Below are 22513 nucleotides of genomic sequence, written 5' to 3' on the forward strand. Positions count from 1 at the left end.
ATTTCTGAATACAATAATGAGCCCATTTAGATGCTGGGCTATCATTGACTCCTGCTGTGCGAGGCTATTAAGGACTAAATGCTGATGTTGTAGAAAAGGGGGAGGGGAAAGGGGGATAGGCTGGCAGAAGGGGAGAGAGATAGGGGAAGAGGGGAGGAGAAGGGGTAGGAGAGAGAGAATGAGGTAGGAAAGAGAGGGAATAGGGAAGAGAGATAGACACTGAGTGAGCGTAGGCAGGAAGGAGGAAGGGGGATTAGATGTCACATCAAAAAGTGTCCTTGTACATGAGAGGACGGTACTTATATAGTACCTCCTTACCCCTTTGGACCCCTCTATCTTGCAAACACCCCCAAGTACTAATTATCCTAACCCCCACTAGCTTGACCAACTTTTGGCCTTCATTACAACCATCCCTGCTCAATAAAATTTTGTCCTCAAAATTGCAGAGTGGTGGCTGGAAACAAAGGCTCCTTGCTGCTGCAAAAAAAAAGTCATGCATGCTACCTGGGTCAAACGGAAAAGTAAGACAGTTGTTGTCCCCATAAGTTGTAGTGCCACCGGGGTCATGTAAGCGCTGATCCCACCTAGCATGAGCTCCAAAATCACACAAAGATGGGCGGTCCCCAAGACACTTATTTTGCGGACCTCTCTATGCCTTGATGTCCACTTTATTCTACATGGGAAGCATCGATTGCTTTGCAATATCCCCCACATGGTAGCTTCCATGAGCTATCTTTGCATTGCATCTCTGGTTATGCTGTCCTCGCCAAATGTCAAGAACTGAAACTCATCTTCATTATAGCTGCTGCAATTGGACTCGAAGTACATGTGCAACCCAAAGTACATGTGCTGACCCATAGTCTTGCGTATGCATGCCATATTGATTGCATCTGAGCATCATTGAGCAACTCGTCTCTGCCATAGTCCTCAAATACAACTAACCAACATCTGGTCAAGCCCTCTGAAGAGTAACCCTTCTTTGTTGAAGGAGAGGCATGAGCTTGCATATGATGATATTGAAGATATGCTGCAACCAAATCTGTAATAGAAGTACCATTACCACACAACACCAGCAGGTTGCATGTAGATACTTTCCAAGTAGCTCCTTCACACTCAATTAGTTCTTTTGCAGACTTGGCTCTGCTTCATGCAAGGCACAATTCCCAATATTGATAACATTGCAGGATTTCAGTCAGCTGCCAAATAATTTTCCATAAATCCTCATTGGGAATGGGCTGAAATAGTGGCATGCACATAGGGCTATGTAATGCATTATCCCTTGAAAATAATTGCATCAAAAGGTTCAGTTCCATAGCCACGATGCTCAAATCTGAAAGTACAATGGACTCATTCCCGTCAAGGCTTGAAGGTTTGTCTATCAAGCACCTATTCATTTCAAAAGCATAGTGACCATGAAGGAACTGGCAAACATATCGGTGGACTCCCTGTGACACCGACATCCATGGACCTTCCTTGTTGACAAGCTGGAACAACTGCATGCAGCATAAATAAGCATAATGCCCTGATGATAAATATGCCAAAATTTGTGGCCCAAAAACCCTCAACATTACACTGCATTAGAGCAGCTGAATCTCGGGGCTTGTCTTGCTGGCCTATGTCTGCAACTTGCTGGACAAGAGCCTTTTAAATATTTTTGAATTTCTAACTCAAAGGCTAGTGATGTCTGCATGTTCCTAATAGTCAACCTTGATGGGCTGTACTTAATAGTCCCAAGATCACCCTCATAGTTTAGTTCAGCCTCATCCTGTGCACATGGATTTGCTTTTGCAAGTGCCACTACTACATAGCTGCAATATTTGTCACGTACTATATGCAGCACGAGGACATCGTTCCAACGTTCTGCCCTTGCATTTACAGCACTCCTATGAGGTGCCATTGTTCTCATTATGGCTGCTGAGTCTAGAAGGCAAAGCTCCCAGGTATGCTCACCTAGTGAGCAGCAGTGATGGGCATTAGGTATGGTAAAGTTGTGGCCACATCCCCCACTACATGCTTATGAATGTGTTGTGATGCAGCTTCCAGATTAAAACTGTCATGCATATCTTGTTCATGCTGCACAAACTGCTGCTCCTCAGTGTGTGTAAGTTTACTTTGGCATCCTTTGATATCATCTATGTGGTCTTCGATATTTTCTCCTTTTATAGAGACCATACAATGCTGGATACTCACCTCCTCAAAAACTTTGTCCTCAAAGTTTGCATGCCTAGAAGGATCGAGTGTAAGTGCATCCACATCCTTATCTTCTTGTGCATCTTCATCAATATCACAGAGTTGCTCATGATATCACAGAGTTGCTTGGCGCCTCATCTATCTTTTCACCAATCAGGTCTGCTTCATTGTCACGGTTATGTAGGCTACTTTGAATATAGGCATTTCTTCCATTAGTGTGCTGACTTGCCAGGGCATCATCTGGAGCAATGTATCGGTCCTGCAAACTGATATAACAGCCCCCTTGCTGTCCATATTTGTTTCCATCATGTGGGCTGCTCTTTTTATCTGAGTGGCTATCCCCAAAAAACCCATTTGTATTTACAGCTGTAATCGCCTTGAAATAATCAGATTTGTATCCTGCATACAAAGGCCTGTTCACTGGCTTTGAAGCATGATTTGGATGTGTACTAGTGGGAGGCATAGGATGTCTTGGCTGCATTGGCTGCGTTACCCACATTTGCACATGTGCATTCTCCTCAGATGTTGGGTGGCTATTTTTATCGGCCTGCTTAGCTTGTGTCATCACCCCGCTTGTAATCATAGCTCCAAAAACACGTGGCTGCTCTATGGCATTTGTATCTCCACATTTAGCGTGGAATGACCCTAGGAATGACATCTTTGTCGGTTCTAACAGCTGAATGTGCAATGTACAGCCACCGTCATATATATCCCGACCTTGCAAGCTGTTTCGTGCTTGCAATGCAGTAGCCTGTGAGGCATATTGTAGTTCAGCTTGTAGACCACCTGAAATTTGATGCATGACAATCTTCTCAATAAGCCCAAAAGGGGAAACTACTTGATGCAACACATCCAATGTAATAGGGTACAAGAGGTTGTAGATGGTAATCGAAAGAGTTCCCTTGGGCTGAAATCCTGTTGTGTGCGCCACATTTGCCATAAAAACTCGGCGTGGTGTAGAGAATGCATTGTGGCTGTCTGATTGGATCCCGTGCTGGGGTATAGGCTGCATGCCTTTGTCCGGTAATGCATGTGCGACAACCTGGCCAATCTGTTGAGGCTGCTGACTAATAATCTGATGTCCCAACTGTAAAGATGTATTCTGCTGGAGCATGGAGGAGAACGTTGCAAGGAATTGAGCCTGAACAACCCGAGATGTAGGAGAGAGGGCTTGAGTGGTAGTAGGAACATTTATACCACTAGTGGATGCACCCACTGTGAAGTTTTTTTTTCTGGGGGGGGGGGGAGGGGTCCTAAGTCACCTATGGCCTTTGAGCGTCGCCATACTTAGTATATAGCCTCTGGTCTCGATTACTTTTCCGGCTAAAAGTTTTGGCCTAACCCGCTAACTAAATCCAAGCTACCTAACCAAACCTACTAACCTAACTAGACCTAAACCTAACCTTAAGAACAAACTAACCCAACCTGACTAACCTAACCTCGAGTTAGACTAACCTTAGAAACAATTAACGCAAGGAAGGGATGGCTGGCGACGCTGCGCGAAAACGACGATGGACTTGGTGAGGCGACAGAATTGGAAAGCTGCATGAACGGGCGGGGGTGGCATGACGGCGACGGGCTATGCAGGGCTTGGACGAAGGGCTGACAACAACAGCGACGGCTAGAGAGGAGCCAGCAATGCAGGTTGGAGAGGAGCGACGACGGGATCTGAAGATTGAAGGCGTCCAGACGGGATTGAAGGCGTCCGGTTGGGTTGGGTTTGATGTAGCAAAGGGGGAGCATCAATTTCCCAAACACACGCTGCGTGTAGGCGACAGTCTACGCTCACAGTCTTACAAGATGTGTTGGGTTGCATGAGACGCGACGAACGATTCAGGCTAAGCAGGCATTTGTCGTTGACGTTGGAGTCAAGATTTGAGCACCACCTGTTGAGTTGGTCGTTAGGCAACTGGTCTAGAATAGGCTGACGACATAGCTGGCTAGGATAGGCTGAGCAATTTGCTGTAGGAAGGGAAGAGCATCAATGGTTGTTTTGCTCCATGCTGGTCTGCTTGCTCCTGTGTCGTTTATCCCCCACAATCGTGAACCTTGATAGTGGATCAGACTTTGTGTTGGATGTCAGACTCTCACGTTGGTCGTACACGATGGATACGACTCCTAACTCCTGCGTTGGTCTACTTTTGGAGTCCGGAAAGAAAGTGAATGGGAAAAAACAATGGTGCCAGGGTCAGAGCTCTGATACCAATGTAGAAAAGGGGGTAGGGGCAGATTTGGAGAAAGGGGGATAGGCTGGCAGAAGGGGAGAGAGATAGGGGAAGAGGGGAGGAGAAGGGGTAGGAGAGAGAGCATGAGGTAGGAAAGAGAGGGAGAGATTGAGAGGGAGTAGGGAAGAGACAGAGGCAGAGCGTGAGCGTAGGCAGGAAGGTGGAAGGGGGATTAGATGTCACATCAAAAAGTGTCCTTGTACATGAGAGGACAGTACTTATATAGTACCTCCTTATCCCTTTGGACCCCTCTATCTTGCAAACACCCCCAAGTACTAATTATCCTAACCCCCACTAACTTTACCAACTTTTGGCCTTATGCTGTAACCTACATTGGGGCAGATCCGACCTGTGGAAGCTTTCTGTAGCTGAACTGGTGCCTTCCAAGAACTGCTCCGAACTGAGGCAGGACTGCAACTGTATGCTGAATTGATGCTAACTTTGGTATGCTGGACTGTTGCATAATGTTGAGGCTGAATGCTGATACTTGCCGCTGGAACTCAGGGCCTGACTGCCTAGAATGTATCCTGGAATGCATGAATGGAAGGATGGCAGGAACCTCCATTTATAGACTTTTAGGGCAGACTGGCTGATCCTGGTTCAATGCCGACCGTGGATCCTGGTTGGGCAAAATCAATGTTGAGCATAAAGTCAACTCACTGACTTTTGACTGAAAAGTCAACTGTGTGTTTTGGCTTATGTTGCCTTTCGCTTCCCAAAACCATGCAAATATGCTGCTAATTGATGATGGGAAATGATGACTGTGCAGCCAGGTGTCATGGCCATCTGGGCTTGACCTTGGTGCATGTGACAACAAGAAGGGTGCAGCAGCAAGAAGCGCGCAGGAGGGGCGGGTTGAGTGCAAGGCAGCCCGCTGTGGGGCTGAAGGCGGAGTGGAGCAAGGCGGGAGCAGGAGAGGCAGACAGGGTGTGGCAGGCAATGCGAGCAGGTGGAGCGGCAATCGCGAGCAGCCCAGCAATGGAGATCAGGCTGGGCAAGCGATGGCAAGCAGGATGGCTGAGCGATGGCAGGCGATCTGACTGGGGGGGAGACAGAGAGAGTCCTATTTCTACCATGTTCTTCGTCAGCATCAAAATCAGTATGGAGAGGCATTAAAAATACTCCAATAACTTGCTTCCCCTGATGCAAGAAAGACCTTACATCCAATTTTTATAAATATAATTAGCACTCCTATGCTGGATTGACTAAGAAAAAGCATAATTTTGGACGAACGTGTGAAGGCAAAATCTAACACTACACCTACCCAACCTAGACGCTAAACAAGCTTCCTGTATCAAAATGTTACGTACCGCATGCAGTTGTAAAACCATCTTGTTCATTAATCCCTGATGTAGAGAAAGAAGGCAGCGATATCAAAAACAAGAAGGAATGCAATAAGGATATGCTTGACTATTTGTATAATTCATCCTTGGATGACAATAAGCATAACATACATATCTACATTGAGGATGTAGTTACCGATGAGACATAATTATGCCTCGAAATTGTCAACTTGAGTTCCATAAAAGACCACATAATCAAATAAGATATTAAAGTACGGAGAAAGCCTCTTACCTCCACGACTGGCTGAAGAAGAGCAGGATCAAAACCATCAGAGGTCCGTAGGAGGCCCCAGATTCTAATAACCTGCTCTCGTAATGTAAGTATTGCAGCTATTTCACTTTCTTTCATTTGCAGAATATTTGCATTGTTTCCACTAGGCAGAAGATTTTTAACCGGCTGTGGGACAGCATTATAACCCACTAACGCCGTGCCAATAATAATTGCTTCAGCTACTCTTACAGCCTCCTTAACTACAAGATTGCGGAGTACCTCTCCCTCTGGTCCAAGGAGAAGTTTTAGCACCGGCTGCAGTGCATCTTTTGCTGCAAATTCAGAATCCTTCCGTCCCTGCACAAGCAGGTTTTCCAGCCTGTTCCACCTGTCAAATGGCTGCAAAATCAGTCATATATATACTATCTGTCAATGAATTGGGAAATTTGCAAAACTATCCTTTACTTGGAGGAGGACAGATTGCCCCTCTGGATGCTTTTTACCTGAATCTACCATCCTTGAAAAGAAGCTCAATTAGAGCATCCCTCAAATAAGGATTAGGATCTGTCAGCAACCGTTTAGCGAAATATGGGTATGCAGCACTGAGCACTTTGAAATTTGGATCCGTGTACAATGCCAATCCCTCTAGCACTGTGAGTGACCTGAGGATCAATGCATAATATGCTGGGACTGCAGAAAAAGTAAAATGAAGACTCATCACTATCTTTGTTTTGTATCGCTACACTATGTGATACTCTTTGCATCAAACTCTATGTTAAGACCTCCTATGTCATTGTATAACCCCACTTGCCTCAAAAGACAAGGGAAAGGAACAAAAAACATAATGTTCTGTGGTCCTTCTGGTTTGGCAAAGGCCTTCCCTGTTAGCAGAAAATTATAGAGTATGCATCCTTGAAAACAGAAACAAACTGACCATCAAAAGGATACTGGTACAAAACAGCCCCCAGGCCATCCACAATCGTCTTGAAATTAAGCTCGCTGACAGTAGCGTTCAGTGCACCATCAAAAAATTCTTTAAGAGCTGGAGCTATAGGTGAGACATCTATCTCAGGGGAAATAAAGTCGAGGGCATAATAATCACGAGCCATAGCTTCATAGTCACGATTCACCATATGTACGACATGGCCAATGATAGCAAATCTTGCTTGTTGTGGAGTCTCACTCATCATTCCAAAATCTAAAAATGCTAGCTTTCCATCGTTTGTAGCGAGAAGATTTCCAGGATGTGGGTCAGCATGAAAGTAACCATACTCAAGGAGTTGACGCAAGCTGCACTGTATCCCTGTATTTACAAGTTCCAGTACATCAAGACCTTTCTGCTCTATCACTTCTTGATCACTCAGCTTTGTGCCTTCCACCCAATCCATTGCCAATACTCTTACACTTGTGTAATCCCAAAACATTCCAGGCACATACACATCAGGCCTGTCTCCATATAGCTTCCTGAATCGTACAGCATTTCGCGCTTCCTGTGAACAGACATTACAGCCAATTTGAATGCAGCAGCAAAGAATCTCTACTCACTACTCAACACAGGACGTTTAAAGGTTTGCACACAGATACACACATGCACCTACACACATATTTGTCCTTAAGCCTGTACCAATGCGCACACACATGCATACAGACTTTTTTGTACAGTCAATTGTAAAACTCAAGCGATTGCCACTACAGCATGAATGAAAAAAGGAATTAAATAAAGATAGCCAGAACACATCTTGTCAAAGGTGTGTAAAGCGAGGACAAAATTGGAAAGAAAGGAATCAGATAAAGACAGCTAGAACACATTTTTTCAGAGATGTGTAAACAGATGTTGAAGCTCCACCAAAAATAACTCAACTGCCGTAATTCAACCATATACAATTAGTTGCATTATACGGCGTGCACATAACATTAAAAAACTACAAGCATATACAACCTTCCATATAAAGGGTTAAAGATGAATCTGTTCCCTGCTTAGAGATAAAGTAGTTATAAAACATTATCTAAAAACCTTCTGAGTTCAAAACTTTGATGCCTTTCCCATTATCGATCAGAGTACTTCTCAAGAGGATTTGATGGGTGCTCAGATCACTGTACATAGATGTGCAAAAAATCCAATATGATGGAGTAAAAAACAATGTCATTGCACAGGGTAAAACATTAGTTCTTATGAAGACCATTGTTCTATGAGAGAATTTAGGAGAACTACTGTCTATGATTAAATTGGGAGGTTGAAGTTACAAATATAAAGGGACTGTTCTGGTCACAAAAAAGCGCATAGGAGGCTCATAAACTGCATGGCCTGCTCTAGGCTCCATGAGCTGAGAAGGTGCTGGATGCATGAAAATCTAGCTCCATCAAGAAATATCTTTTGTATAACTTTTATACACAGAGAAATCTATCGCTTCATTGAGAACAACGCAAAAAGGTGAGAGAGCCTCAAGCTTTGTCTCATGACCTAGTATATACATCATGAGAGAAGGAAAAGTCAACCCAATTCTGGAATGATACCAGAAGCCATAAAACCACTTCGTAACAAGCACATTAGTGCTCTTTCTACAAGGGAACGCTGAGCTATACACCAAAAAGCTAGCTTCTAGAACCTTCCTCAACTAGCACAAACTAAAGTGAAGGATGGATATATGTAACCACCTAGAACAGAGTTCTTGTACGTAGAGCCTCACAGAACCCATGTAAAAGCTCTGCTCCCAGATCTAGGGTATCCTCCTCCTCACCAATGAGGAATGCCCTGCTCTTCTACCAATCCACCAAACTACCAAAAGCTGTGCAATGAAAATCACTAATAACTGACCTCATCAAGGGAATGGCAATCAACACCTGTGTAAACGAAGAAACCATATACATAATTAAGAACATACAGCTCTTCATCTGACATGATGGACTAGGAAACACGGAAATTGACATATCGTTTCACACAAGGAACAAAGCCCAAAGTCTCTCCCAAAAGAAGAAATAGATATAGAGCTAACAGGCAATCTGATCTAACTAACTTAGGGGTCATAAAGAGTCACTCATGCCACCACCAATGAGGACCCTATTCACAAACTTCGAATAAAGGCTAAAACCCATTGGACCCACTACTAACTAAAACCAAGAAGCATGGAGCCCTCCATGCAAGTACCTCTCAACTCTATTCTTAGACGTTTCCCAAATGTTCAAAAAAGACTGATATTTATGAACCCTCTCAGGGATCTATGTGAACTTCAAAAAGTGTTAAGTAGCCTAGAATGCTACAAGTTGATGGACAAAGCCTATTTGCACACAAAAAATGATGTTGGACAATAGGCTTGCTATGTTTTAAGGTATAAAAAGAAGAGAGATCTATCTCCCATTACCCAATAAGGCATTTGACCCCCTATAGGGACAAAGGTGATCAAATTGAGTGATTCTTGCTCCAAAGATCATGAGTGAAGAACATGTGGAGAGGAAGGAGTTGGGGATCAATAAAACCTCAAAAAGTCTTGAAGCAAAGCGAAGAGAAGCCATCATCACATGAACATCTCCTAGTTGACAAGAGGGACAGAGCATAGTCAAGCTGACCACAAGTTAGGAGCTCACACAAAGTACATTGAGGTTCACTATCACTATGTCAGAGAGAGATTATCACAGGTGATGTTCAGCTGTCTTATGTTCCCACTGAAGACAACTTGGCAGATCTTTTTACGAAGGCTCTTCCTCGACCTAAGTTTGAAGCTTTTCGGCAAGCTTTAAATTTAGTACCTTTTGTTACTTGATCTGTTGTACTCTGTACAGTCATAGGTTGCTATATCCCTACAGGATAAACTTGTGCAATCATGACATTAGATATTCAAGTATCCTGAGCCATGTCTAGAATACTTCAGCCCATACCATGGAGGGGGGTTTGATGGCCATTCTATGGGCTATCTATAGGTGCCACTCATTCCTTGATATGTGCCTTGTAGGCCTAGTTATAGTCAATTAGGTCAGTTAGTACAGTTAGTACATGTACCACTTAGAAAACTTTGTCCAGTTAGGGCATTTAGCCCTAGGGTTTTGTTATGTTGGCTCTCTCTTGAGCCTCCACTCTCAGTTTTGCAGCAATTCATTATAGCATCTCGTTTTTTGTCTTCTCACCTCCATTTTTGAGCTTCCATTTCTTGCCATAGCCTCCAGGGTGGTGGAAATTTTGTAAATATATATGGTAGTAGCCAATGTATTAGTTAATTAGGAGAGGAAGTAGCACATTTTCCCCCCTAACCACGGTTAGTGGTTGAGTTAACAGCTTTGTGTTTTAACTCATCTAGGCTCACCCTAGGTTTTTAGGGTTTTATCATGTTGATAGCCCGCTTGTATCTTATTCTTAAACTTCAATTCAGCTCAGCTCCATGTTTTTGAGCTTTCTCCATCTCCAAACTGTCGCATATTTGTGTTACAGACGACTTCCATTACTTTTTCTTGTTCATTAACAGAAATCGACTATGGTGAGGATCGTGTTGTCGAGGCTTACTCAAAAGAAGATGCAATACTTTGCACATTGTGACGGTACAAAGGGGGACACACATCTCAGTGGCTTAAACATGGTGCTAATAAATTATATATGTTTGGGAGTCATCATTCAAAGGAGATTTCTAAATCATTGAGCTGGGCTCTCCTAGTAATGTTAGTTCATGCAACTGAGAGTTTACGTCTTCATTGGTATGTGTAATTTGCTCTGCTAGAGATTTACAATAGGCTTTTTTGACGGATTTGAACATCATGGAATTCACTAAAGACAATCTCGGAGGTGTAGCACATGGTTATTAGTTTCGTATCTAGGAGAGAGCCCTAACTTGAGAGAGGAATTTTTTTGGCCACAGGATTGTTCTATTTGACTCACCAAATTTTGGATTGAGTGAGCTGGAACCATGACAAGGTGTAGAGGACCTGAAGTAAGTACCCTGCACTATTTGCAAGCCACATGAAATGTGAGAGCTCCTTTCTCCTCGGCAACGACTCCACCATTCAGTTTGGAGAAGGCTCTCGGTCTTCGATCTCCTGGCTTTGAACATGAGCAAGGCTATCCTTGGATGACAACCTTTGGCTCTGATACCATGTAGGAAAATAGAGGGAAGTTGCTTGGGAAAGGTCAAGTCCCTCACAGCGGAAAAATTACCCCGAGGTCAAAAGACACATGTACGGAACAATAGATGGAAGTCGCTTGCTAAAGGCCAACGCCCACACAACAGCAGCATTACCCCGAGATCAAAAGAGACATGTACGGAACACTCTGTTTACTTAACTGCAGAGAGGGCAACACAGATCTGAAAGAGAACACAGATGTTCAGCCAAATGAGAATAGGTATAATGGTGTAACCAAGTACAAAAACTGCCACAACATGTACCAATACTTTTAGCCCAAGGTAAGGTACCAAAAGATGGCTCTGTTTGCTGCATCTCTGTGGTAAGCTCTTCTCTTCTGCCTCGTGCCTCCATGTAGGGTTCAGTAGCTACTCGAGGGAGAGCACTCCTGCAAAATCTCTGCTTTGATATTCTCTGCGGAGACAGCTTCCTTCCACACATTCCTAGGGGTGTAGGACTGCACCTAGGATTTGCTTCAGATGTCAGGGACCTATGCTTCTGCAAGAATTCTTCAATGGGGTGATCACAAGGGGATCCCACTTCTCGCACTCCTCCCAAGATGATCTGCAGGCTGAGCACTTAGGATACTAGGACACCCCCACATGGGGCCTTATAAAGGGTCTAGATGGCCTTAAAAGAACTGACTGGTTAGGCCGACCCTTGTGACAGACTGGCCGACAGTTCTACCACCCGACCTGGTCAAGGTACTGCCAACTCAGACCTGGACCTCAGTTCACCTGACATGTGATATGCCAACAGGCCTGCTGCCTATTTGCTGCCCCAACTTGCTCCTGCTGCCTGTAGCCTGTTGAAGACCCGCTCTGCACTTACAGTCCATCCATGCTAACTGTGCACTATCCTTTTCCTAATACAGCACCTGTCCAGTCCATGACCTGCACTAGCCTCTGCACATACATCTGTCTGGGATTTTTTACCAGTAATTGCTGCTGGTGTGGGTGGCCCTTGTGACTGCCCCAAATCAACATCAAGGAGGATCTGCCTTTTTCCCATGTGGCTAAAGAGGCCCCCCCTACAATAGAACTTGGAGTCAATGACCTAGCCAAGTCCCTGAATGATCTTCGGCTTGAGATGGTGGGCATCAAAAATCAAGCCAACTACCCTCCAAGAGACCGTGCTAATGTTGTATGCTACGAGTGCCACCAGAAGAGTCATTATCGCACAGAATGTCCCAATATTCCAAGGCTGAATCTTCTAAGTGAATCAGGCAAAGTGAATCAGGCACTGAGGATTCTGACGTAGAGATCCTTGACCTTGGGAAAAGAAGTCGTACCACCTCGAACCCCTCTCCAAACCGTGTTTGTTGCCTGCATGGCAGCCTCATTCCATCCCCCTACTGAAGCATCTACCGGCAAATTATGCAGGTGTCAAGCCTTAGCTCTCCTAGTTAGAGGATTACAGGTGGGGCATTGACCCTATACTATCAACAACATTATCACTCTTAGAGCTTGATGTCTCACGGATAACGAGGACGTCCTTCAGCCTGTGTGCCTACAAGAGTTATGGATATGATGATGCAACATATGTTTGAGCTTTGCACATGACACATGAAATGGTTAGACAACATTATCGGAGTAATATGCCCACGGTGGTCAAAACTCTAAATATTGGAAAACGGGATTCCGTGCAACAACCAAAGTACTTTGACTATCAGTGAAGATGACAGTAGGAGCAGTCTGGCATGCATAAAGATCTGCAAGTAATTTCCAGAGCCAAACACACTCCACTACTGCTGTAAAGGCTGCTCTATACTCAACTTCACAGCTAGAGGTAGCAAACTGTACTCTGCTTCTTGCTAAACCAAGAAATGCATGAAGTATCAAGCATGAAATAGTTGCCACTATGGGACACACAGATGTCCGAACAGCTAGCCCAAACAATCACTATCAGTGAAGCCACGCATAACAAGTCAAGAATCAACCTCATAAAGAATGCACAAATGCTAAGTGCCTTTGAGATACATGAAGAGACGCTTCACGGCATGCCAATGGTGTGTAGAGGGGCTGTGCATATATCTGCTCAACTGTGAGACAACGTATTGAAGATCAGGTCTCATATGGCATAAGTAAATCAAACAACCAACTGCCTATTGATAAAAAGTGACATCACATGCACCGCTGCCATCCTCAGAAGAGAAGTGAAAATCAAGCTCTAATGGTGTGGATACTAGCTTGCAATCCTCAAACTGAAAACGCTGCAAAAGCTGTCCAATATACTTGGATTGTGACATCAAAAGGCCCCCTCACTGCTAGCAAATTGAATGCCCAGGTAGTAATACAAAAGACCAAGATCAAAATAGCAAATGTCTTCTGCAAATCAAGCTTAAAAGCTGCAATTTGCTCAGCATGTGTCCCAGTCACAAGCATGTCATCCACATAGAGCACTAAAATTTGTCCCACTCTTGCGGATGTAAAGAGTAGCCTCTGTAGGGCTGTTTTAAAAGCCAAGTGTGAGTAAATGAGCATGAATCCTGGAATACCAAGCCCGAGGTACCTGCTTCAATCCATAGAGGACTAACTTTAAGCGGCATACCTTGCTTTCAAAACCTTCAACCTCAAAGCCAGGAGGGTGGGAAACATAGACTCCTTCCTGCAAATGCCCATGAAGGCACAGGTGGGGATCTACCATGGTAGAGGAATCAAGAGCCATGGTAGAGGAATCAAGAGCAAAGGCATCTGCATCTGCAAATCCAACCTCATCCAAGCATCTGTCATAGGCATCAAGTCTATATAGTCCTCTAATCAATGTCCCACTCAAGACCATGGTAAAGACGTGTAGCATCATACACTGCACACCGAACACCATAAAAAAGAACATGATAGCCACATGTAGCGATGGCTGAAATAGCAATAAGGTTCTTGCGAATGTCTGGAACATAAAGCACATTCTCTAGAGTGGCAAGACCACCACAAACAGAAGTAAGAGCAACTTGCCTAACGCCTTTCACTGTATATATTATTGGCACATGTGACACTTCTCCCTTTAGATGTATGCTCAAGTGAGCTGAATAACTTCTTGCAGAAAGTAATGTGCTTGTAGCCCCACTATCAAAGAACCAGGCATCAGACCAGACTCCTTTTCAAATGTAATTCTCTTCCTGCATTCAAAGATATCATGCCCAGGTATCCTATAATAGTTATATCTCTTCTTCTTCTTGTTATCCCCCAAAGAAGAGGCACCATGAGAGTGACCAGCATGGGAATGAGGGGGTTTACCAGCTGAAACCTTGCCCTTGCCTTTGTTTTTATGCTAGCAGCAAAGGCTTGTTCACTAGCCATAGAAGCATTGTGATTTGCACGGCTTTGTTCCTCCTGAAGTAGTAGAGCAACTAGCTGGTCAAAGGAATAATGCTTGGCATTACCACCTACAACCAATCTCAATGTAGTAGCAAAGCCCTGATATAAGTTAGGCAACCCATCAAGGGTATTAGAAACAAGCTCAAAATCAGGCATCACCTCATCAATATTAGCCAATTGCTCTATCAAATCCTTCACATTGGTAAGATAGGCATCTATATTATCACCCTCTTCAAGCTTCAAGTCCTTTAATTGGTTGTGGAGATAGGCAACCCTCGCCTCATTCTGCACCTAATATAAGAATGCAAGCTGATCCCACGCTTGCTTTGCTATCTTGCAAGACCGAATATGAGGAATAATGACCCTTTTCATTGAAAAGCAATCAATGCATGTGCTTTGGCATCATGACCATCCCACTGAATCTACTCTTGTGTAGGAGGAAAAGTACCTGTAGTGGTAGATGCAGCTGCTCTAGAAGTAGCATTAGACCCATCACCTGATGAACCTGAAGCACTAGAGACAGTGGCTGTAGCACCAGAAGTTGCATTGCGTGTAAGCCTAAAACAATGTGCCACAAATTCTTGGCAACCAATACATGCCCCATCATGTATGACCACATCAGGTAATTTGTGCCATCAAGCTTGTCATCAGCTCCAAGCATCCTAATCAATTAGCAAAATTCTGCTCAAGCATCAAAGCTTATGCCTGCAAGAGACTCTGCTGTCCCAAGGTGTACCTATTGCAAAAAAATCCCCAAAAGGCAACACGAGGCCTTCCACATGGGGCCTTTCCAAAATGCAAATGAAGAAGAAATTGGAAAGAACCAATGCAACACCAGCTTACCCAATGGTGTAGCAAAAAATACAGCAACGAAAAGGCTCTGAATGAGAGCAGAAGAATTCACCCTTGAAGGAGAAGTGAAAATGAGAGCAAATGGCAATGAGAAAGGCCAAGTGAGGGCTGGACATGAGAATTACAGCAAGAGAAAGTGCTCTCACGAGGAAGAGAGCACTTGGAAATGAGAGGAGCCCGAGGCAAAGGGAAGTCAAAAGAGAAAGAATGGGCTCAATGAGCCTCCGGATCGCTTCAACAATCTCCAAAAGTCTTCAAACTCCGATACGCAACACGAGACAGCTCCAAAATGCTGAAAAAAGATTCAAATTGATTGACACGAACACTGAGGCAGACCCGTACAGCATTAATTGCACTGAAACAGGTCCGTAGTGCAGTAAATGCACATACAATGGCTTTAAATGCACCGTACACCTCCCGAAACAGTCCAGACAGGTCAAAACAGCAGTAAACAGGTCCGTTCAGCGCTGTCCATACTGCAATTAATGCTGCCTGCTGTCCGTACATGCCGCACAGACATGCCGCACAGACTATACGGAATCCATACAGTCACACATGTGAGGCGGTACAGGCCGTACAGCGACTGCAGCAGCAATAAATTCGCCGTTTTTGTAGTAGGTGCTCCAAAATGCAGATTTCCCACACAAAATGCAGACTTCCCGTGATGGAAGTGCTTGGAGTAGCTTCGGGTGTTCACACACATGAAGAAAACCTTGAGAAATGAGCAAACCAGCAGTAGAATAGGCTGCCAAACAGCTCCCAATGGCAAGAGGACTCCGGGTGGCTGGAAATGGCTAGAAGGAGAACCCTTGACCTGCGCTGAACCTCTGTAGGCTATGGCAAGCAATGGAAGCTCAAAAATGAAGGTGAGAAGACAAAAAACGAGATGCTGTAATGAATTGCTGCAAACTGAGAGTGGAGGCTCAAGAGAGAGCCAACATAACAAAACCCTAGGGCTAAATGCCCTAACCGGACTAAGTGTCCTAAGTGGTACATGTACTAACTGCACCAACTCACCTAACTAATTGTAACTAGGCCTACAAGGCACATACCAAGGAATGAGTGGCACCTATGGATAGCCCATAGAATGGCCTACACACCCCATGCAGTGAAATGTCCTAGTGTACAAGGAGTGATCTCAATCACCAAATGGAAGTGAGACCAAAGCTTTGCAAAAAGCTTTGAACTTTCAAGTTTCCTCTAATCAGGTCTTGGTAAAAATATCTGCAACATTCTGATGTGTAGGACAGTAGATCAAATTGATCTCCCATGCATGTAACCTCTCTTTGAAATAAGATATTGATATGAATGTGTTTTGTGTGTGCATGAAACACAAGATTCCGTGCCACAACAATAGCACTCTGACTATCATTGAGTATAGGAGTAGATGGCTGCAACCACTACGAAGATCTGCCATCAATCTCCTGTGCCATACATATCAACTGTAGTTGTGAAGCTTGCCCTGTGTTGAGCCTCACAAGATGATATATCTAGATGAATCCAGAAACATGCCCAAACTCATGCTCTAAAAACACAACACATAGTGCAATTTCAATCTCATGGTAGTCACTCATAAGTAACCATACACCCCATCATGCATAGCAGGGACTAGCTCCTATGACATCCCGATTAACGTCATCAGCACCTAACAGGGGTTAAGACCATAGTATAAACATCAGCTTCACAAGATGAGGGCTGTTTCTTGCTCAACCAAGATAACCATGAATTGCCAATAAAGAAACAATTTCCCTTGGTGCAATGTCTAGTGTCATAATCCCTAGCCCAATATGAATCACTGAAAGCATGCAAGTCAATGTCACCCCCTGTAGTACCTTGCAAATATTTATAGCACACCAGCGTTGTGTCTTTGGGTTGTGCATGTACTTGCTCAACTAGGATCCACTTTAGCGAATATATGGATGGATATTGCAGAGATAAATAAGGCATCCAACAGCTTGATTGTATATAACATCACCAAAAGGTTCACCTGCATCATGCATGGACAGCCTCAACCCTAGCTCCATGGAAGTTGAAATAGGCTTGTTGAAAATTGAACCTTTGTAATAGTCCCTGAATGTATTGTGATTGTTGAGCACGATGCCTTCATCTGTTTGCATAAAGTGATTGTTGAGCACAATGCCTTCATTTGTTTGCATAAAGTGCATACCCAAATAATAGAGTGACAAACTCAGATTAGACATCTCTGAGCTTCAAGATCCTTCTTGATTTTTGAAATTTTCTCTTAATTTGTGCTTGTCATCCACACATAGGATGATAATCATCAAATATTTTATGCCTTTCTTGACATAAAGGGTACTCTCAGTTGGACTATTTTCTCGACCCTGGTTGGTAAAAAATTTATGAATTTTCTCATACCAAGCCCATGGGACTTGTTTCTAGCATGCCTTATCGAGTCTATATACTTTAAGTTCATTACCGGGTATCTGAAAACCAACAGGCTGACTCACAAAGACTTCTTGCTGCAAGTCTAAATTGAGAAAGGTTATTTTTATATCGAACTGGTGTACTGTCCGAGCAGCCAATGAAACAATAGACTTGATGATAGTCATCCTGGAAGTGGGTGCAAAGGTTCATCATAATCTATCCCCTTCTGCTGAGAATAGCCCTTTGGGCAAATCCACCAGCTCCCATGTATCGTTCTTCATGATAGAATCCAATTCTACCTACATGGCCCTCATCCAATTCTCATTATCTTGAGCATCCTCAAAACTACTTAGTTCTTTTGTATCATACACTGAACTCAACCAAGCTAAATCAACAAAGTTTGTTCCACCTGTCCCTCTTGGACACCAGCCCTTGTTCTACTAGACAGAGGGGCTGAAAGTTTGCTGCCTTATAGAGTCCGTAACAGCCATCTAGAGACTGCTCTAGCTTCTTGTGAAGCAGCCCAGCCCTCTCTTTCCAACAATGTCCTACATCCTGAACCTGATCTGGAGCATCCAAAGGCTTTCGTGCATCAGCATGTGCAGGCTGAATATTCGAATCTTCTACTACCTGCTCTGAAACCTTCAACTACCAGTGGGAAGCAACCCTTTCAAAACATCCCGAGTGCCTGTATGCGGCTGTCTATCAAACTCAGTTTTCTGTGAAAAACTAACAAAAATCCTTCTTGTCTGAGGATTGTAGAGATGGTAAGCCTTGCTCTCAATGCTGTTTCAAGAAAAAAAATGCACTTCATTGCCTTGTCATCCAGCTTGCTTCTCGATTGATTAGGCATATGTGCATAGGCTACACCATGAGATAGTCCATCTTGAGTTTTCAATTCTACCAAGCCTCAAAGGGTGTTACAAATTTCAAGGCCTTGGTGGGACATCTGTTTCACCAAGGCATCTGTTCAGAACATGTACTGCAGATATTATTGCCTCCAACCAACATCTGTGTTCCCTTTCATCATGCATCGGGCCATTTCCATTAGAGACATGTTCTTCCTCTAAACACCATTTTGCTGAGGTATAAGGGCTGTACACTCATGCATAATCCCTCTTTCCTTCAAGAATTCTATGAAGGCATCAGACATGTATTCCCCACCTATGTCTGTTTCAAAGTCTACACTTTGCACCTAGACTCATTCTCAGCCATAGCATCAAACTGCTTGAAGCATCACAAGACATCACATTTTTATTTCAAAGGATATACCCATGAAAATATGGAAAAATCATCTATGAAGGTAACAAAATATAGACAATTGTTAGAATTATTGCAATAATTTAGCAGTGACCAATGTAATGTAATAAGTAGGTTAGGGGCACTATTCCCTCACTTAGAGGTTTTTCCCCCTAACCACAGTTAGTTCACTAACTATGGTTAGTGAAGTGATAAAGTTTTAGTCACTTAGACAAAACCCATCACTCCATTCAGTTGTATCTTACTCTCTCATCTAATTGCAACTACGTTTTCAGCTCTCACACTCTCCTGCTCTTGTTCTCACCTTTGCTCTCTCTCCCATTCTCACATTTGGTATCAGAGCAGGTTGATCCTGCTCCCTGCTCCCTTCTTCTCGTCCTCCAGCTCCAGCCCGCAAGCTCCCTGCTCTACCAGACTGTCGTACAGCTCCCATGCCAACTCACTGTATCGTCCGTATAGACAGCCCGTACAATCTGTACGGACTGATTCCGTACAGTTCCGTACTATGCCTGCGCTGCCTTCCGTACTATCCCATTGTCATCGCCACCGCACCTGCACCAGACGCCGTACAACCCGTACTGCAACTGCAACGCCGTACACATCGCCATCACCGCCGTACAACTCATCGCCAAACTGTACGGTTAGCCGTACAGTTCCGTACAGCTCCTACATACCTTTGCGTCGTACCCGCACGTGTGGCGCCGTACAACCTGTGTCTCCGTACGTCCGTACAGCAGCAGTCCATTCAAGCATCTTTCATACAAATCCGTACTGTTGGGCATCAGTCGTCCGTACAGTTGGGCCCTTGAATCTTTCGTTGGCGTTGTACCCTTCGTAGGTGTCTGCACTTTGTGCAGGTTTTCCTTGCAGGATTTTCTTGCAGGATTGCTTTGCAAGTTTTTGCTTTACATAAGAAGAGCAATTTGGGAACTTTGCAGGAAGCCATTGTTTGACAGAGCAGTTTTTTGGGCAGATTTGAGCGTATTATTTGAATTAGGCATTTTGTAAAATTTGGGGCTTTTCTTGGATTTGCCCCAATTTCATCTCAATTTCACCTAAACATTTGGGGCTTCTGCAATTTCGCAGTGAAATTTGGGGCTTTTGCAGACAGAGAGCAATTTATGCAACATTTGGGGCTTTCAGACCATTTGCCTCTTTCTGGTTGCAATTTCAAGCCACAAATTGGGGCTTTTGTGTTGGGAGAGCAATTTTGCAGGTTTCAGTTCACACTGCCTTTTTGTGAGTGCTTTGAAACGCTTTTGGCAGGTTTTGGAAGAGATTGGATCCTCTGGCAGATTTCTTACAAAGACATTACAGAGATTTAAGTTGCATTTTTAGCAAGTGTTTGGCTGTGTTTTTTTGGGATTTGTGCACTCCATTCCCAGCAAGGGAATTCAGATTTGCATTTGCTGTATTTTCTTTCTCAGACATGGCCCAGCAAAATCAAAATGATTTCGGTTTCAGTGGTCTCTCACAAGAGGACAAGCTGGATGGTACCAACTACTCCCTCTGGAGTTTTATGGTACGCAATATTCTGATTTCTCGTAATTTGTGGGACTATGTAAGTGGGGATGAGTTCCGGCCAGCAAATGTGGCACCTAATACCCCTCCCCAACAAGGAGGAGGCAGAGGTCGTGCACAGGGTACAGCTGCAGCACCAGTTATTGGTGCAGTTACACCTACCACTCTAGAGCAGAAGAGATGGGATTCACGTGATGCTTTAGCTTTGTCGTGTATTTCTCTTTCAATGAAAAGATTCATCATTCCACATATCCGGTCGTGTAAGACCTCAAAGGTAGCATGGGATATTTTGGAGAGCATGTATGCAGCTCGGAATGATGCCAGGGTGTCTTTTTTGAAAAGAGAATTGTCTCATACACGTATGGAAGAGGGTGACTCCATGTCAGTGCACCTCACAAAGCTACAAGATTTACAAGAGCAGTTGCTGAATATTGATGAGATCATTCCTGATTCAGAAATGATTACCACTACTCTGAATTCTCTTCCTGAGTCTTATCTCAGCTTTCATACCTCGCTGAATTTGTCGTTGAGGGGGGGTGCAAATCCTCTCACTTTTCACGAGTTGATAGGACTTCTGCAGCAGGAAGAGCAGACCAGGAAAAACATGGCTTCACGAGCAGGTGAACATGCTATGCTCTCAAAATTCAAGCCTAAAGTAAAGGGACAGGCAAAGACTTCAGCAAATCAGCCTTCCAGTGGTTCAGGACAGCCTTCTCAAAAGGCTAAGGGTGATGCAGGTTAACCAAAGAAGAAGGGAATATGTTATTACTGCAAAAAGCCAGGTCACTACATTGGAGAATGCAAGAAAAGGCTTGCAAAAGAAAAGAAAAACAGCTCCAGTATGGCTGTCTCAGATTCAGCTCCTCATGCATCTGACAATGAGCAAGCTACAGCCAACTTTGTGGAGCACGACTATGCCTTCTTGTCTTGCATTTCAAACTCTCAGTTGGCTGCTCGGGATAGTACAACCAATTGTAATGATGACACACATGCTTTTTTGACATGCAGTTATGATTCTTCCAAGGATGCATCAGCTTTCAGTGTCAATGAGACACATAATACATGGTATTTTGACAGCGGTGCCTCAAAGCATATCACTTCCAGGAAGTGTCTCTTCACATCTCTGCATCCACCACCTGTTGGTAAAAAGGTCACATGTGCCAACAACTCCTCCTATTCAATCCGTGGTACAGGAGAAGTTGAACTTACAGCCATTGATGGCTCAACATTCAGAATTTCTGATGTCTTGTATGTGCCTGGTATCACAAAAAATCTACTTTCAGTTTCCACTCTTAACAGAGCTGGATTTCAGGTCATTTTTGAAGATGACAAGTGTGCAGTCCATGATAGAGAGCATGACTATGCCTTAAGTGTTGGAGATAAGTGCACACTAGGTGTACTATTTCCCTAGTCTACAATTGTCTAGTCTCAGTTTAGTCTTTGTGTCTTGAGTGTGTGCCATGTGGCACCTCTACAATTATCCCATAAGCACTCTTGCTCTCTGTCTTGTACTTTGGCCCATATATTCATGGGTCACATCATTGCAATCTATCTATCTTGTGTCTTGTCTACACTCATCTCAAGGTACTTCTTTGTCTTTCAATCTTGTTCTTATTTTACTTCTAGTTTTCTAGTTTCTAGCTCTCTCTCTTATATTCCTACATGGTATCAGAGCCATGTAGATCCCTCTTCTCTCCCCTCAATCTGCTGTAGCCATAGCCGCACCTCTCCCAGCTATCCTCTGCTTCTACCCCGATCTCGTGAGCTGAAGGAGCCGCCTCTTCTCAGATTTCTGCCCCGCTCAGCTGGTCGCCATCATCTCCGAAACGGGCTGCTCCTGTCTGCCCTGCCATTCTCTGCGCTACCACATCAGGCCGCCTCTTTCTGCCCCACCATCTCTCTGCCAGATCTGCGCGCCATTTCTGCCAGCCGCTGCTGTTCTTGCTCAGTTCTGCCCGCCATTGCTGCGCTCACCTCTTTCAACAGGCGCACCTCTCCAGCCCCTGTTCATGCTGAAGAGCTGCCCACGTCTTCCCTACGGCATTGCTTTGGAGCTCGCGCTGCCTGCACCTCCTGGACCGCGCCCCTTTCTGCGCCTCTGCCTCTGCC

At 44.2% G+C, this 22513-nt stretch overlaps 1 protein-coding gene across 1 annotated transcript in view; it reads right to left on the minus strand.

Moving 5' to 3' along the window:
- LOC147894789 (Protein kinase superfamily protein) overlaps positions 1–22513 on the minus strand; it is a 68866-nt gene that overhangs the window by 13345 nt on the left and 33008 nt on the right. Inside the window, exons 4-6 of the mRNA XM_087384670.1 lie at positions 6904–7459; positions 6473–6659; positions 5991–6357 (exon numbers count right to left, since the gene is read on the minus strand). Coding sequence (XP_087240796.1) covers positions 5991–6357; positions 6473–6659; positions 6904–7459 — 1110 coding nt within the window. The remainder of the gene's footprint in view (positions 1–5990; positions 6358–6472; positions 6660–6903; positions 7460–22513) is intronic.

Source organism: Dipteris shenzhenensis, chromosome 14 (assembly GCF_047967505.1).
Source record: "Dipteris shenzhenensis isolate YYH24624 ecotype China chromosome 14, Dip_SZ_1.0, whole genome shotgun sequence".
Taxonomy (NCBI): Eukaryota; Viridiplantae; Streptophyta; class Polypodiopsida; order Gleicheniales; family Dipteridaceae; genus Dipteris; species Dipteris shenzhenensis.